General features: G+C 54.2%; 1 protein-coding gene and 1 long non-coding RNA gene across 7 annotated transcripts in view; both read right to left on the bottom strand.

Annotated features, from left to right (window-relative positions):
* Positions 1-1,257: 1,257 nt before the first annotated feature.
* On the bottom strand, positions 1,258-4,645 carry LOC130154601 (uncharacterized). Its single transcript, XR_008823794.1, has 3 exons — positions 4,541-4,645; positions 3,751-3,830; positions 1,258-2,662 (listed from the first exon to the last, which is right to left on the bottom strand). It is a non-coding gene; the product is annotated as an uncharacterized LOC130154601 (long non-coding RNA).
* Positions 4,646-12,074: 7,429 nt separating this feature from the next.
* PLPP7 (phospholipid phosphatase 7 (inactive)) overlaps positions 12,075-18,237 on the bottom strand; it is a 28,635-nt gene continuing 22,472 nt past the window's right edge. For 5 of the 6 annotated variants that reach the window (XM_056351680.1, XM_056351684.1, XM_056351685.1 and 2 more), the window contains one exon: positions 12,075-12,932. In XM_056351680.1, coding sequence (XP_056207655.1) covers positions 12,568-12,932 — 365 coding nt within the window. In that variant the 3' untranslated portion in view covers positions 12,075-12,567. The remainder of the gene's footprint in view (positions 12,933-18,237) is intronic. The other variant, XR_008823891.1, reaches the window with a different exon arrangement.

Here is an 18,237-nt window from a genome sequence, read left to right as displayed (position 1 = left end):
TAAATCATAGTAGGTACAACAGCCTTATTTCACTCTAAATCTGAAGATCAGCAATTATCCCAAACAACACTAGAGACAAACCCATGCAAAGCTGATCTGGATATTTTAGCAACAAACCCCACTCTCCTTCGAAAACACCATTTCATTCACTCTAGTACATCCCATCGTGAAAACAGCAGCCTACTTTGGGGACAAACTCAGCCAAATATTTGAGGCTGGAGTTAGTCACAAGACCTGCATTGACAAAGATGGGGGGAGCCTCCCCAAAATGGAAAAGAGGATAGGCAAATCCATACTTTCCCCAAATTTATTGAAAGGGTTTTAAGGTACTTAAAAGTAATTGATTTTGCAATGCCGCATATACAGTCCAGGTTTAAACTAACATATAAATATTTTTTTTGCTACCTTGAAACCCTTGTAATGACCACAGATGTGGCAGGAATGTGAACTCACAGACGTGTTTGGGTTCAGGGTTCCAGCCTCCAATCACACCCATCCGATCCCTCCACTCCATGTGTTGCGAGACAGCTGTTGTTTCACAGTTCAAAAGTATCTTGCTTCACCCTGCCAAAGGGAACGATGAAGCTGATGAGAAGTAGTGATTTTGGGAGAGCAAGCAAGCAGACTCTCGCTGTCCCTGACAAGCTTGACTTTGATCTGCGACAGGATGATCACAGCCCAGCCAGCCTGTGAATCCTGCTCATGTGCAGAGACAGAAATGTAACTTGCAATTAACAGGGGCTGCAGGATTCACTTCCAGAGCCCTCAAGCAAAGGCTGTGGTTTGGAACATCTCCAGAGCTGCAGCATTCCCTTTTTCTTGGAGAATTTATAAAATAATGCTATGCTTGAGGGAGCATTTTTTTCTCACGACTGGATTTATCCCTTCTGTCTCATGAGATCACACCAAGTCCCTTTGGAGTTCAGTCTCTTCTTTAATTATTAACACAATTCCTCAATATTTCAGTGGGCGCTCACTACCGCAGCCTCAGCCCCCGGGGGTCCAGGCACCGCAGACCCTTGGCTGCCCGCGCCGCGTCCCTCGGGGCAGCCACCGGGCGCGGGGTGCAGCTTCAGGGGGGGCTCCCCTGGCGTGCGGGGCGAGGGGCCCCGCTCCCCAGGGCTGTAACACGGGCATGGGGTGCACCGCGGCCCGGGGCGCCGCTGTCCGAGGGGCTGGGGCTCCGGGCCGCCCTCCCGGGGCCGGGATCCCGGGCGGAGGCGACATCTTCCCGCGTCCCCACTAGAGGGAGCGACAAATCCAGGCTGGGAGGCGGCGGCGGGCGGGCTGCGGCCCCAGCCCCGGGGCTGCCAGGCACCGTGCGGCCCCGGGGGGCTGCACCCCGCCGGCAGGGGTCGGGCAGCAGCCAGCCCCGTCCCCTGCATCTCTCCCCCGGGGGCAAAGAGCCTGCTCGGCTTATCTGCGGTTGCGGTGGTCCTGCACCCGCTGCTGGTGCTGAGAGGCCGCGGCGTCGAGTGGGTGCTCTTGCTGTGGGCTGAAGCCCTTCACCCGCTGCAGGGCCGAGATGGGGGAGGACAGGGGTGTAGAGGAGGCGATGGGAAATGGGGGTGAGAAAGCCGGAGAGGAAGGGAAAACAGGGGGAGAGCTCTGGGAGGGAAATGAGGAAGGACAAGGAGGTGAAAGAGCAATAGGGAGAGATGAAATGAATCCACGCTGCAGCGAAGTTCCCTTTTCCATCCACATGGCCTCATGATGGGGCACAGCAGGAGGGAAACAGCCACATCAATGGCAGGGAGGCCAGGTGCCCTGTCTCGGGACACCAAGCGGAGCCAAGGTGCTGGGGCAGCCCAGAGTACAGGTGCAGAGGTTAGTGCTGTCCCCTTCCCTGGCTCCAGTCCCCTTCCCAAACTCTGGTCCCCATCAAGAGCAGGGACAAGTCTGCATGCTGACCTCGGCGGGAGAGCAAGAGAGGAGGAAGACTGGGAAGGTAACAAACCATGGATGGAGCTGTCAAGGCTCTGGGAGCTTCCCCAGGGCTCAGCAAAGAGCTCCAGCTCTGCCCATGGGCTGCAGAAGACACAGCCTTCTTGGGGGTGATCAGAGGAGCTTGGGTCACTACTTCTAATGCCAGGGGATTTATGATAGCGGGAGCAAAGCCTCCACCTCTACACGTTGCAGCCTGCAGAAGTCGGTGAGGAGAGAAGGAAGAACTAAAGCAGGAGGGAAGGAAAAGTGCTCCAGCTGCAGCCAGGGCTGCCCCAGACCTGGAGGGCAGCTCCCGCTTTGCTATTTAAAACCCACCCAGGGAGTGCTAATGAACCTGGCTAATGAGCACCAGCCCTAGTAAACACAGCCTGGCTCATGCTCATGCCGAATCACCTAGCAGCTTCACTGAGCCCTCTGGGGCCAGTGTTGGTTTTTTAATAACATGTCAGAGATGTGGGTGTGTTGCAGCCCACCTCAGGCAAGAGGAGACCTGAGCAGCTCTGGTTTGTGTGCCCCAGGGCTCGCAGTGACCCCCAGTGCTCAGGGATCCCCAGAAGGCTGCTTGCAGCCTCTGCACTCCCCCTGGAATAGCCCAAACCCAGATGGTATTGTCACCACAGTTTTGCTGAATGTGCTCTTCTTTACTGCCCCGGTCCCAAGCATAGCAGCGGGGTCTCCAGGGGACCTGTGGCTCCTCTGTTGTGCCCTTGCAAACCTGTGAAGAGGAGTGCAGGCAAAGGCTGTGACCAGAGGTTCAGCAGAGACAGAAGGAAACCTGGTGGCTGGCAGACCCCACCCTGTCCAAATGGACGCGGGAGCCAGGTGTCACTGCGGTCTGCGGCAACCTGGGGACACCCAGCATGTCCCATCCCAGGGAAGGGGCAGGCGGCGGTACTGATGTTACAGTCCATGAAGCCCAACTCCCTTGCCCTTCAGCCTGGCCCAGGGCTGATTTTAGGTGCAAGAAAACAAAGGACCTGGGACGAGGGTGCAATGAGGCTAATTTTAGCAGCACCAGGAGCATCTCCTGTGCTGGCAGGAGGTGTAGGGGCCTCGGGGTCTCTCCAGAGCTCTCCACAAGCCTCACACCACCTCTGTCCAGCCCTGTGGCTGGGGATGGGGTGTGGGGGGCAGCGGGAAGGAGCCCGTGTCCTTGCCCAGGGTGTGTGTCTCATCTCGCCTTGCCGTGGAGGAGAGACAGGCAATGCCAGGGCTGGCAGGCGCTGCCAGGGGGTTATTAATAACCTGCTGAGTCAGGGGGGGCTCTTGGGTTTCAGGATCACAAGACACAGGCGCCGAGAAGCTCAGATGGATCCCCCCCGTTCCTACTTTTTATAGACAGGGACAACTGCTAAGCTGGGTGGGGGCTGCAGCCAGAGCTGGGCACCTTCGGGCCTCGCTCTCTCTGCAGGGCACCCCAGCCCCATGCTGACGGTCACTGCACCCAGCAGGGATGCAGGGCAAGGACTGGAGCTGCAACATCCCCAAAACACGAGACCTGCCCTAAAGGAAGTAAGCAAGGAGGGCTGGGGCAGAGACACACAGCACTGAACAGCTGTGTCAGGGCATAGTGGCTATACCAGCCCCATTCCCCATCAGCATAATCAAATCACATCGCCAAGGTCCTTGTAAGATGCAAAGAGACTTGGAAGGATCCTGCAGACACGCACATCGCAATGTCTAATTTCAAGAGTTTTACAGGGGATGATAGGCCTCAGGGGATGGGTCAGCTCCTAGCTAGCACAGGACTGGAGCAGACCTCCCAGAAAGCACATTGTCCCATTCTGGCTGCCGCAGGGTCACCTGTGTTTCCATTGAAGCACTGGGCATCGTCACACAGACATGCTGAGGTCTGCTCTGGGATGGCAATTCCTTATGCATCGCTATGGAAAAGTAGTCGGTGATGTGGAACAGATTAACTTTCAGATGCAGCAGCCCGTGGTAGCAGCATGCATTGCCAACACGCAGTTTCTCTAGCAACTACTGTGCAAGAGCAGCTGGAGCAGCAAGAGCCATCCCCAAGACTGAGCCAGGCCCTTGGCAGTGCTGGCAGGGCAGGGGAGGTGCAGGGACCTCACATGCGATGTGAGCTCCCATTGCTCACTGGTCTGTGCACTGGGATCCAGACACACCCACTGGCATGGGGTTGCTTCTCTGTGGTTTTGCTTGGCCCCGCTCCCCTTTTGCCCACCCTGTGCCCTGGGTGCACTGAGACAGTTGCCGATCGGGAGGGAGAGCACCCCTGCTTTTGCTGGCAGCATGCTCCAGGCTGGCACCCAGCACCGCCATCTATTTTTCCACCCAGGACAGAACCAAAATAAGCCTGTCTTGCCCCTCCTCAGCAGCTGTTATGGACATCACCCCAGCCACGGTGGTTTCCCCTGGCCCCTCTGTCATGACAGCTTTCAAACCCCGGCATTTGCAATTGCTGTTGCTGTAGCTGCCACTTGCAGTGGCTGAAATAAGTGCAGTGCTGAAGCTCTCTGCTCGACTTCTGCGTCCCCAGAGAGGTCTCGCTTCGTTGTGTAAGGCTGCCTGAGCAGCCGAGCCCCATTCATTTCAATTAGCCCGATAGCTCTCAAATCCTATTTACCTTTATGGATGTGTTAGCATCTTACTGCTTCCCACACCAGTACAGATTAAAGGGTGAGCAAGGAATATGTGCGATGCGATATCACATGCTGACTGTTAACCCTCGCTGCACCCCTTGCAAGACTGACCCACAGAAGTATAGTCCCTCCAATGTGTAAACTGAGACGCAGATAAAGCCATATCGAAGGGACACAGTGAACCTCGCGGAGCTGCGAGCAGCCTGCAGCATTAACCTACAGATTAGCCAGAAACCCAGTCTATACTTTTTCATTTTAAACAAATACTTTATGTTTTAAGCGATGCATCTTTTGGCAGATAAAAACCGGGAGACCCCGGAAAGGCTGTAGTCCCACAAGTCTCTCTTTTGACTAGATGCTGCCTCCCAGCAGGACCTGTCCTTAGGTCCATGTATCTTACTTGGATTTTAACAATCATTTACCATCGCAACACATTCCAGCACTTAAATGAGCTCCTTGAGAGGGAGAGATAAGGTATCAGCTTTCCGGTTCATCCTGCCAGTCTGTCTGCAACAGATAAGCATGTTGGGCAGCAGGAAAAAGGTTATCTGGAAAGGAAGCTGAGCAACGGTTGCTGTTATTGCAGGAGGCTTTGAAAAAAAGCAACCCCACCAGGAATCCCACAACCCATACAAGCCCTTCCCGGCGGGACATGATTGATGGTTGGAGTCCAGCTGTGCCTTCCTCCCAGGGTGGGAGGCATCTTCCCGTAAGGTGGAGGGGAGAGCTGTCGAGGCAGTCGTGCTCTCCCAGGGAAGGTCACAAGCAGAGGCAGGTGCTCAGAAACCTGTTGCTTTCCCTCTCTTGCTCGTCTTTTCTGCTCTGCCCTGAGGAGCTGCAAAGGAGGGGTTTGGTTTAGTGTCCCTGCTGCCCCTTCAGCACATTTTGAATGTTTCTGGGCTGAGGAGTCTGCAAGAGGGAACTTATCTACCCAGAACTAGGGCACTGCTGCTCTGGGTTTGACATGGGGTCCCTGAAAACAAGCACTGATCTCCCACCTATCACTGAGGAACAAAAGTGGGAAGGGGTTTCTGACAATCCCCAGCCTTTCATAACCCAAGTATCACCTTGCTTTTTGGGATGGGAGAGGAGAAACAAGCCACATAGGGGCCAGGGGATGTTCATTTACAACCTGGTGAAAGCATGCCTTTCCTTTGGATGACTGCTTGTTACTTTATCTTCCGGCCTGTGGTTTGTTTCCTTGTTTGCAGGTGCAGAGATGATGTATGTAATCTAAAAACAAACAAACAAGCAAACAAACAAAACCCCCAGCCATTTCCAGTCAAATTTGCAGATCCCCCTTCTGACTTCTTGTCATCACCCAGGAACAAAAGACCACAGATCACAGCAACACTGGCTCAGGAAATGTCCTGAATCGGGACTGCGGAACAATAACTGAGCAAATCCTGCCAGGAAGCACTCTGAATCCGCTCAGCCGCCCTCTGGACCTGCCAGCTCCCTCCTGCCTCCCCAAGACATCATCGCTGCAGCCCTCCATGTGCTCCTCTGTTTTGCTGATTCTCATTAATCTGTGTTTTATGTAACCCCTGGTTTGCACTGGACACAAAAGCTATGCATTACCATGCTGTTAATACACTACTTTAGGTTTAGGATTTAAAGCAAATAAACCCCCTTTGCTGTCAGTGGAAGCAAACCTTGACAGACCGGCGCTGGCAGCTCCAAGATGCAAATCCCAATGGGCAGAGGGTACCAGCACTGGGTGCATCACAGCTCCTGGCAGTGGACTTGCACCCAGATGTCAGAAGCAGATTCCTTAATCACCAGAGCATCAAGTGTGTTTAACTATTGCACAGGTCCTTGGCTGGAAACAAACATCACTGAACGCTCAAAGCACTTTGGTCTCTGGGCAAGTGTTCCACAAACATCCATCACTGTAGCTCTCAGCTTCTCTTCCCATTGCTATTATTTTAATTAATCTCTGCAGGTCTGACTTTCCAGCACTGATGGTCTTGCACAAGGTTGCTGGTCCTGGGAGAAGTGAGAAAGTCAGAGAGGGTCCCATGGGCAAGGGTGTATTGGAAGGATGCCAGCTCGACCAGTTTGAAATTTGTCAGAAAAACTGGGAGGGATCCCTGTGCAATGCCCAGGTACCCATCCCCATCCTCCAGAGATGCTCAGAGGAACCACACTATAAAGGCAAGAGCATTGGCATTTCCAATGGCCTGGAGCCTGTAATACCTTGGCCAGCAACATTTGCCGCAGGGCTTCCCAGTTGCCGAGACCTGACCTACTCGCCGAGCGCTGTGGCCTCGCCTGGGCATTTGAGCCAATTTGTTCCAACACCACAATTAGCAGTTCATCATGGCCAAGCTGTGAACAAAGCGGCTGTAATACCGCCCAGCTGGAGAGGCCTTTCCTGCTAAGAACCAGGGATTTTCTGAGGGAAACCCTGCTTTGGGGGGGCTGGGGAAACCACTGGCCCCCCAGGCCATCCAGCATCTCCCCACTGCAGTGGGGCTCAGGCACTGCTCGGCCTCGCTCAGGCTGTGAGAGGTTAATGGTTTTCAAGTGACTGCTGAGATTAACTTTTCCTAAATCTCCAATTCTTCCTTGCCTACTATTTTTATAAAAAGAAAAGGGGGGAGAAGGCGGTATTTACAAGGGATTTTACTCAAATAATGAAATAAATGTGATCAGCCAAGGGACCTTTAATCCGCTTCGACTCTTGTGTCCTGGGGAACGAACACAGAGATCTTTGCTGCCTCTGAGTCCCAGCAAGGCAGGGAACGAATCAACAACCCCATCCCTGCCTGCCTGGGGCACAGAGCCCACAGCACTACCCTAAATCCAGTGGTGTACTCACACATGGGCACATCAGCCAGGAGCTTTGGGGTCAGTATGGGAGAACACATCTTCCCTGCTCCCACCCTGCAGCCACCTTGTCCATGCCTCTGGCTGCAGCCCACCATACCAAGGCAGGAATCAGCCACATCTTTATTTCAGATGACCAAACACACGTAAAAGGCATCAGCTGTGTTCACACATCTTGCACCTGCAGCATCCCCCGCTCCAACAGCACCCTCCCCGGTGCAAGCACATGAAAGGGAGGAACCATCCCATTTCTTTAGGCTTTGCCCAATATATTAAACTTTTAGCCTGGAAATGACATGGTTAGTTATCACTTTCATACAAAAACTTAACTGAAAATCACACAGATGATTCTCCCTAACTGGGGAGAAACCTTCAAACCCCAGAAGGGAGTTTGTGGCTGCCAGGGCCGTCCTGCATGGCTTGGTGCTGCAGGGAGCGGTGTCGGGGCTGTGCTGGGAGCTGGTTAAGACCATGGGTCCCTTCACTCACCTCAGAAACACTCCCAGGGAATAAAAGGAGTGTGTTTGGTCAAGAAAACCCAGCACGGGGTGAACCAGAGCCACACCTGTGCTACAGCAGGGAGACCTGTTACACAACAGCCTTCCTAATTCCTGCCGAGCCCTCAAATCCGCCATCCTACTCGCTGGGTGCCAGCCAGCACCCACGCTGCCCTCCCCGCTGGCTGCTGCATCCTGGGGGACACACACGGACCAAGCCACCCCTTCCTGGGGGGTAGCAGAGAGGAGCCCCTCAGCAGCCCCATGGCAGGGAGGGCAGCACAGCCCTGGTGTTGGAAGGTCCCACCTCCATTTCAGCACAGCCCCAGCCACAAATGTACAAACCAGCTTGTTGGAGTAAAACACCAGCTTAGGTTGGGGAGGGGGGAACTAAACACCCCAGACGTGACTCTCCCATATGCCCAAAGATATAATCCAGATTTGCTACTTGCCCTGGCACCCCTTTTTTTTTTTTTAATAAATTAAAATCTCTTTTTGCTGCTGAGCATAATCAGCATTAGGGCAAGGGGAGGGGGAATCTTTCACTGTATGCAGCAGAGTCACAAATGAAATCACCGCCACTGTAGCCTGGGACTCTCCTGGCTGCATGGACCCATGCGGTGCTGATGGCAGAGCCCTGAACCCATGTGCTGCCCTTGCTTCCTCTGGGGCATTTTCTTAATTAATCTCTTAGATAAACTGAAAGGCAGAAGATGCCATGGTCAGGGCTTGTTCATTTCTTCTGGGACGGAGAGGTCCTGGCTTGGGAAAGACCACTCCTCCCCAAGCCTCACACTGAGCCCTGCATGGCTGAACCTGGGGATCTGAAGGTTTAGGGAAGATACTCACATTCCTGGGAAATCCTGAAGGAGCTGAAACCATTTGTCCTTTTGCCGCCCCACAGCCACATCATGGCCGTGGCGAGCATCCACACAGAGCAGCCCTGGTGTCCTGCTCAAGCTCACCCAGGACAGCCGGGGCCAAACTTCTGTGTGAGCATCAGCTTGAGCACCAGAAGAGTGGAGAATGAGGCACAAAAATTATTGGCCTCAGCCACTGGTTTATGAGTAACACACACATGCAAGGCCCACTGACGTTTCTTACAGCCACTGCTAAATCAGGCTAGTGGAGAACACAGCTGGGCAATGCCTCCAGCACATTCCAGGAGAGCCCATGGTCCGGCAGTGCTGCCGGCACTGAGCCCCAGTCCCAGCCCTCCAGCACCCTCTGAGCAAGGAGAACACCCTCCTCAGGCTGCAGGGCTTTTGGCAGAGGCGTGCTGCATCCACGCTCCTCCTCGCCAGCAGCAACTGAGGGCCGGAAGGCAGATGGCACCCGCACAGGTCGAAAGCCCAAAGCCCAGGGAGACTGTCCTGCCCTTCGTGTTGCTGTGCCCTCCTCGCCTCTGAGCAAAACCACTCAGGATCTGGCCCTGGGTGCCTGTGAGTGCAGCACAGTGTGCTGAATCCCGCACCATGCTGCCTCCCGGCTCCCTGGCACAGCCCAGGGTAGTGTTGCTTGGACCGAAAGCTGAGGACCATCCTCGCAGATTGTCCCTTCTCAGTGGAAAAGCCTGGTTTTACTGTCACTGCTCCCCATGTGCCGCTGCCCATGTGGCTGTGTCCCCAGGGGGGCTGAGCTGGGGGTCTCCTGCCTTCCCCAGGAGGTAATAGGTAACCCAGCCACAGCCTGTCCTGTTTGTTGGGTGACAGGGATGGGTGGGGACATGGGACACAGGCCAGGCAGCCCCACGGTACTGTCATCCCTCGCTGTTGCTATAGAGACAGAAGCTGGTTTTCACCGCAGTGATGCTGGTTGTTTCTGAGCGGTACCCTCGGCATGGCAGGCAGCCGAGAGAGGGACAAGGATCGCCTTGCCGTGAGGGCTGGGCATGGCCGAGGCAAGGCCCTGTCGGGTCTTTCCTGGTGCCTCTGTGCCCAGATCTGCACTCACCTTTTGGGGGCTCCCCCAAAACCTTCCCTGCAGCAAGCACGTGAGCGCCAGGGCTCCCCCACTCTGGGCACTGAAGTCCTGGGGAGCGAAGGGGGCAGGCTGCGTGGGTGCCAAGGAGAAAGGCTCCCCAGAGAAACTCTGTGTGGGAGCAAGCCCTGTCCTGCGAACCCCAAATTACCCTGGGGAGTCACCCCAACTCACCTCCCCCTGCTCTCCTGCCTTGCTTTGCAACTATGTGCGGGGATGAGATGGGCTCAGCTGATGTTGCGCACCAGAGCAGCTTCTCCAGGCCACACTCTCCTGACTGCACCAGCAAGGACCAGGAGTAACTCCTCCAAAGCCATCCTGGATGTACCAGGAGAAGACAACACAAGTGCAAGGAAACCTGGACCCAGTGACGTGGCTGTAGGTGCATCCAGCCTCTTTGCAAAGGTTCAGTGAAACCCAGAGTTACAAAGCGAGAGCTTCCCACAAAGCAGTCAGGGAAATCTTCCCCTGCTCCCTGCCTCTTCAGGTACCCACCACCTCCAGCCACGCAGAGGGGCGTACACACGCCATCAGAGCTGCTGGAACAGGCCTCCATCCTTCCTAGGGGTGAGGATCAACTCTGCCAAGTGTAATAATGCCTGGAAGAAAGAAAAAGCACCGTAGCTCGCTTCTTCACATACGTCTTTGCAGGAGGAGGAGGCTGGCAAAGAAAAGCCTTGATGCGCGGTAGCACATCTCTGCTCCCACCCGCAGCAGCGCTCCCGTTGAAACAAGCAGCAGCAGGGGAGCGGGGCAGCACCAACCACCCCCCGCCGCTCTGCCTGCTACTGCACCAACCTGCCGCCCTCCGGGGATAGCCAGCAAGACCCAGAGCTCTGCCCTTTCCTGAACACACTCCGTGACAGCCCTTCCCGAGGGACCCTGGCACAGCTCACCCCTGGGGAGCTCCATGGGAGGCTCGTCTTTAAAAGGACACGGTAGCCCTCCTTACCGTGCTTCTGCTCCAGCCTCGGAGCCGGCAGTGGCTCCCAAGGCTCTGCGCTGACATCCCAGCTGGAGATGCATGCCAGGGATAGATTTTCTGTTTAGCTTCTTTTCATATTAAGTTATCAAAGAACAACAAATGTTAGCAGGTTGCAACAGTCATTACCTGCATGTTTTCTCCTCACCAGCAGCCCCTGTAGGAAGAGGCTCCCCAACACGCAGCGATAGATGAGAGGACAAGACCCAGCTGCTCCCTGGCCTTGCACACCAGGTGCATTTTGCTCACTTGGGACAGACAGGAGGAGAAGGATGTCAGGATCCCTTCATTCTGCAGGACACATCCAGCCAGGGAAGGTGCAGGTAGTGTCCATCACCTGCCAAACATCAACCTCTCTTCTAAAGACAGAGAAACCACAGGGGACTGGAAAGTCCTGTGCAAAACATGGGATTTTCTTAGTTGTGAGGGGTGATCTGTCTCAGAGACACCACGCTGAGCATGGCCATCACCTGAGTAAAGATCAGCCAGGTCTCAAGATGGCTCCTTGTCAATAATGGGAAGCAACAGCACCATGTCTGGGCATCAAAATATATTCAGTAATCTCAGACCGGTTCACGGGCATCAGTTACCTCAGCCTTACAATCAAGGAAGGTCAGGAGTGCTCTCCTCGTTTCATATGGGCTAAGACATAGAAATGTTCAGAGTTTACCTCTGTAACGAGGTTACAGCTAAGCAAGCAGAGGCAGGGGTACTGGCAGTGCTGCCTCCCTGCCCTCTAGCTCACTGGCACAGCTGCGTGTACCAGAAAACAGTCAATGCTGTACAAGACTTACCTTGGAAATTCCCATCCACAGCATCGTTTGGCATAATTATAAAATCATGGCCATGAAGAGAAAAAAAGACTCTTTGCTGTGTATCTAGACCTGCTTTGCAATATCACCATGATCCAGCACAATGCCTGTTCAATTACTCCCTACTGGGATGAAAATGGGCAACTTGTATTTGTCCTTTACCAGCCCAGAACATCCCCCACACCCTCACAGAGCAGGTGTTTGAGCAGCAGATGAAAGGCTGGCCTCAGCGTGCCACCTTCAACATCCTGAGCACCCATCTAGGTCCACCCCATCCAAAGCAAACCATTTAAGTGATCTTTTGCTTCTCCTTGGTCAGCAAGGCTGCAGGACCTGCTCCAAGTTGAACACATATCTCAAAGCTACACTGAACGGGTTTTTGTTCCTCCCCTCATGATAAGAACCAAACAGGGCAGGATTTTTACGATTATTTATTATCTGTGAAGTGCCGGCAGTGTCCTGACTCTGTACAAGACACAACTGCTGGGCTTACAAAAAGAAAAAGCACTGTGGCCAAAATCATTTAGCCTCAAAAAAGTTAATGAAGATGTTCTCAGGAAGCTTTCAGGCGCTGCCCATCCTGAAGACATCTCAAGGTGCCAATGTGAACCCCCTAAACTAGGCAGACATGTAGCTCATTTCTCTGACCCGTAAAGCTTAATTAAGTTGCTGTCCAAACATAGCTTGAGAATAGGGCCAAAACACAGGTACGGCCCTTGACTGCTAAAACCCAATCCATTGTAATAAATGCGTATTTTTTTTCCCCCAGGTGGGGAAGCAACATTAAAAAACGCCACTACTCGTGGAAGTTACAACTGCTTCCAACAGACAACATGTAGAAAATACTGGGAGGGAGACTCTTAAAGTATCCGCTAGTTTCCAGTGGAAAGGTGTCAAGTCCCCCATGTTCACCAGATGGATATCAACATCTGACACGTGTTGGAAGACATCCATATCAACTCCACCAGCCTGAACTGTAAGTAGCCAAAAACAAAGCCAGAGAGGACATCTGTGATGTGGTGCCGGCCGATCATGACTCGGGAGAAGCCCACGCAGAGGGCCCAGAGGACCAGCAGAATCCGGAGAGGAATGGCCAAGACCAGGTGGTTGAGGAAGAACTTGGAGAGCATGGCTGCTCGGCTGGCGTGCCCAGCTGGAAAGGCGTAAGTGTCCATGGTCAGGTAGTCCAACAAGCCAGGGTTGACATCATACGGGCCCTTCCGCTTGGCCAGCTTCTGCAAACCAGCCACAATCATGATGTCCAGGAGCAGGGCTACAAAACAAGAGATGAGGAGGAAAAGGTCAGAGACCAAAGCAGAGTCAAAGGCAGCTTTCAGGGCAGAACATTCAAGGATTGTCACTGTCTTTACATAAAGGTTTGGGTTCAGTTCCAGCCAGGTGTCCATGGTTCAGCTGTGCACAGCTCCTCCCCACCCTCAGGTCACCACCCAAATGTTAATTAACCCTCCCAGTTCACCCACGGAGAAGGCAAGTGCCATTACCACCATCCCACAGAGGAGAAACCCAAACCGCAGAGGCAAGCAATCTGCCTGGGGAGTTAGATAGGAACTGGTAAAGCTAAAATTAAAACTCTTCTGGCCCTCAAACCACCGGACCTGGGTGTCTCTGTTTCTGTCTCTACCCCCATGCTTTAGGAACCCTGTGCAGAAAGGACATATCCCTGCTCGGGGCAGCTCTGTGCTGGGGTGCCCAGGCTGCAGTGAGCAGTCAGTGGGAGGAAAGGTGCCCCACAGCACTTGCTGGTGTCATCCCTTGTCCTCCCCCAAGCGCACCACCTCCCTCCTGCCCAGAGCCAGCCCCGGGGGGTTGCGCTGCACCAGCAGATTTCACTAAGGGAAGAGCACTAAGAGGCAGCGAGCCGAGGGGAAAGCCGTGCAAGAAAAAGGGCTTCTGCATTAGAAACAGCTCCTTGGTGCGTTGAAGCGGAGGGTGGGTGACATTCTTCTAAATGCCCCCCACCTGTCCCTCTTTGTCGAGGTGCTGAACACCTGCAGGCCGTTTCTTGTTTCTACTGGCCTCTTGCTCCCTGTGGCTTTCTCCCTGCGAGTCACCCCATGCACCCCCTTCCCTGCACAAACGTGACTGGGGGGTAACACGCCCCCCAGCCCCCGCAAGCTCAGGCTTGTGGCAGCAGAGGGATCATCACTGCAGCTGTAGGTCTCAATTTGGGAGTGAAACCCAGCAGCACTTATCTCCATCCTCCTCCTCTTCATCCCACCCCCCTTTGCCCTAGCCGACAGGTACTGTCATTTAGATTTCCTAGCATTGATTTTGTTTTTCTTTAATCCCTCCATTTGCTTTTCCCCAGTCCTCCAAATTAGAGTGCCGATTTCAGCTCCTCGCAGCAATGACAAGGAAATATATACCATCAGGAGCACAGCCTGCTCCCTCAGCAGGAACGCGAGGGGCCAGTTGCCTGGTTCCCAGGCCCTGATGAAGACCATTCCTTGATAGCTGACAAGGTTTCAGGAGGATGGATGGAGTGCGGCAGCGGCGGGGATGGGAAATGAGATGGCACATCCAAGGCAGGCAACTCCTCCTGCCTGCTCGGCACCTGGCAGGAGCTGGGAAACACGAGCTGTCACTGTCACGGCGGCTCTGCTCGCCCTCCCACAGTGTGCCACCCCTGCGCAGCCAGCCCCCGGCATCGCTTCGGGAAGGAGCTGGTAGTTATCCTGAACAAACTCTCTCCTTATGGGAGGGCTAGTTTTCTTCCTTGTCTGCAGGACATCTTGCATGGGGAAGAGGGACAGCAGGACCTCCCTGGACCTCCTGCCCACCAGGTCCTGCCCGAGCCACCCCTGGGCTCTCGGAGCTGTGGAGGGGAGATGGAGCAGAGGAAAAGGTCTGGGCACCAGCTCCTCGCTGCTGGGAACGGCGGTGCCGGCAGCAGTGGGATGCCAGGTTAAACACACCAAGAGGCAGGAGGCTGACACGAAGGAAAGGTTCATAGGTGGCATCTGAAATGAGGTGGCGAGGCTGCAGGTGTCAGGGGATGCCAGGAGGCTGGTCACACCACCGGCCCTGGAGCAGTAGCAGTGGGCTCAGGAGGACAAGGACAGCCAGGGACCCTGCACAGAGGCTGCCTGCCGTGACCTGCAGATGGGGGAGGGGGGGCGGGGAGCAGGGGAGGTCTGCAGCCCACGGCGGGGGACCCTAGCACTCAGCACAGCAGTTCTCTGCATTTTGAGATTTGCTGATACTTTTTTTTTTTTTTTTTTAGGGGCTCACTGGCAAGGAGAAAGGGAGAGAGGAATTTCAAACAGGCTGCAGAGCCGTGGAGCAGCCACTCGCTGCGGGTTCCTGTTGAGGCCGAGTGCCGGCAGCTGGGCTTGCAACCACCAAGGGCAACAAAGTGCTGGGGCTGGCTGGCCATTACGGGGCCACCTCGCTGCAGCTGGGTGGCCATATGGCTCTGCTCATGCCAGGCTTCCTAAATCACCCCCAGCTCGGCTCCTCACCCCACCAAGGTGACCCCCCTCCCAGTGCTTCAGGAGCTGATTTTCAGAGCTCATCAGCTGCGTTGCCCACCAGTCCCATCCCACCCTGGACAAGAACCGGGCGAGAGCTGAAGCTCTGGGATGTGATCTTGGGAGCCCAGGCTTGCGCAGTTACGTCAGAGAGACGATGCACCAGTGCTGCCAAGAGAAGACTCTGGCCCAAGCTGCTGCTGCTGACTTCAGCAGCTGATGGCATCGCTGAGGAGCCCAGCCAGGGCTCAGGAACCAGCCTGGGCACCCCAAAGGATCCCCAGTGTCTTCTCCATGGTCTCCAATAAACCCATTACAGACAACTGCCCACCAAATCTGCCCATCGGTCAGTAGCACAAATATCATGTGCTTTAGCGATGCGTGGTATTCATCATCGTCCGTCAGTATTTTGCACTTACAAGATTTTTTTACGGTCAAAGGTGATGTCAGGGCAACTTGAGGGATGCAGGCATGTATGCATGGAGATGTTCAGGGCATGGAGAACAAGCCAAAGAGCTGTTTTAATAATCCTTTCATTCAGAGGATGAATAAAATGGGCCTTCAGTACTGTTAGGTTTGATTTTTGTCAAGTGATGCACAGAAAGCAGAAAGCCTCGTTTGCCTACATTTCAAGATCTGAAGGCATGACAGCATTAAAACTGGGGGTTAATTTGCCGTTAAAAGAAAAAACCAAAGATCCCTCTGTCTGGTGCTTTTTCTGTCACTTCCCCTTGCACTTTCTGTTCCTTCCATGAAGCAACTTATTTATGAAACAGCCCCAGAAGCCTGCCCTGCCCTGGCCCCCAAGGCACAGGGGGGTCCCACCGCCCTCGCCCAGCTCTGGGTCTCAGCAGAGCCCCCACGAAGCCTCGGGGAGCTGCTGCACCCCTGCCTGCTCCTGCTGCTGCTGCTGGCGGCCAGGCGCTGCCAGAGTGAATCAGCACGCAGCACTGCTGCTGACAGCGCTGCCAACGGCCCATCCTTCAGGAACAGAGACAGTGCCGGCACTCAGCACCCCCAGCTCAGGCCCTATTCCCTTGCAACTCCTTGACCTACATAGCCGCTGCGACTTTGGCTCGCTTGCTTTTTCCCCTTAATGCAAACCAAATCCTCCCCCCTCAGGCGGGTACATCCATGCTAGCATCACGCAGCAGCAAAGGGGTTAACTTTCTTATAGGTATCCTTGGTGGGTCCAGCTGCAGGTGGGTGTCTGCACCGGGAAAGGTGCCTGCTGGCTACCAAAGTGGCTGTATCGGTAGCCCCTTAGCCTTGCACTTGCCAGCACAGCCCCAGCCACCTGCAAACTGGTATCGTGACCTTCGGTGTGCCCTTCCCCTGTCCCTAACAGAGACGTGCAAACCCGAAGGCTGGAGGAGATCAGAAGGGAGCCTGCAGCTGATTTACCAGCCTGCACTTACGCAGCGCTGCTCTCTGGAGACAGACAGACAGGGCTGTCATTGGCGTAGCAGAGGTGGCAGAGTGCCACCTGACCGAGGGACGAGATGAGCAAGAAATTTTACTTTTAAGCGTTTTTTCATCATGCCCTTCCCCCAGATCCAGGTAGATTTAAAACAGAGGCAGTGCTGGATGTAAAATCCAGGTAGCATTGGATTCAAAAGAGCAAAGAAAAGATTAGCTCTGGTCCATCGCTCCTTTCACATTTTTCTGAAAAAGATCCAGAAGTTCCCCTTTGACCCGGCGTTAAGGGAAACAATCCTCCAGATTTCCACTGCAAAACCATCCCATCACAAAAAGCTCTATTAACATCTAAATATTCCTTAAAGCACAAAACCAAAGAGCAAGTCTTGTCTGCCTGTGACAATTTTAGCATCAGAGATCACCTTGGTATTGTAAATAGCCAACATCTGGCATCAGACGCACAGTAAATGAGCTGAAAGTGAGCCCCCTGGGCAGACGTTTTATATCTATTAATAAGAAAAGGAAAACAATTACCTGCCTTGCTCCGACCACCAAATGTTAGGAGCCCATTAAAAGCGGAGAGGCGAGTGGAGCGTCGAGCCGAGCGCAGGTAGGGCGCAAGGGGGACAAACCTGCAGCATCATCATGGCAGAACCAAGCCAAACCCCAAAGCCCGTATTTAAGAGAAGTTGAGACACGTAGATGTCCCCTGTCACCGTGAGGTCCTTCCTGCCCCAGCGCGCACGGTGTCATCTCTGTTGCCGTCCCTTATGGAGGGGGATATCGAAGAGGTTGAGGATGGGGTAAAGCAGCATTTGGGGGCATCACCTGCCCCAGTTCAGAGCCAGGCAGCGTCTCCAGGGACGGAGGCAGATTCCAGCTGAGGTGTTCATATAAACATGTTATCAAAACCACAGCTGGAAAACAATCTGGGGGCAGCGCTGAGGAGGAAAAATGGAGAAAGCCAGAAAAGCCCTTGGCCTTGGCTGCTGCTGCAGCAGCGACTCACATGACTTCATGCACATGGGGCTGCTTGGATGAGACAAGGCTGATCTCCAGAGCCCAGCCTGTAAGATCAGAAACAGAAACAGAGCCACAAGCTGGACTCAGCTTCCCAGAACGGTGGTTGAGCAAGCGAGGAGAGGAAAAGAGGGAGGTAAATGCCCAGGAATGAAGAGCAAGCCCATCCCCTGAGCTCAGAGGCACCCAATCGTGGGAGCAGATGTGCATTGGGAAAACCGCTCTGCCCAGCCCCAGCACCATTTTAAAGCAGAGCCAAGCTGGCAATAACGCATTGCCTGGGCTTCAGGGCCTGCAGCCTGCTTGGACCCGCGTCCTGCCACGCTGGACACCACGCCAGCTCCGCTGAGATGGCATGTGCTCCCCATTGCAGCTGCTGGGGCCACAGGTAGGGCCAAGGCTGGCTTTGGAGGTCTTGTATTTCCCCGATTAGCCAAACACACTCAGCAGTGAGCCCTGGACAAGGTTTCCCAGGAAAGTTTCTTCTGCTCCATAATTAGATTTCATAATTTATTCCCATTTTTCTCTTTACTTACATGCCACCCCTTACTGCTTCTGAACTTCCCAAATCTCCCGCAGGCATTAGGCTCCGCAACCTGGAAAATGAGTCGTTTGCAGCATTGACTAGTTGACATTAATGAAAGATGC

The sequence above is a fragment of the Falco biarmicus genome, chromosome 9, assembly GCF_023638135.1.
Source record: "Falco biarmicus isolate bFalBia1 chromosome 9, bFalBia1.pri, whole genome shotgun sequence".
NCBI classification, from domain to species: domain Eukaryota; kingdom Metazoa; phylum Chordata; class Aves; order Falconiformes; family Falconidae; genus Falco; species Falco biarmicus.
The sequence above is the reverse complement of the archived record's forward strand: the minus strand, read 5'-3'. Positions and strand labels throughout refer to the sequence as shown.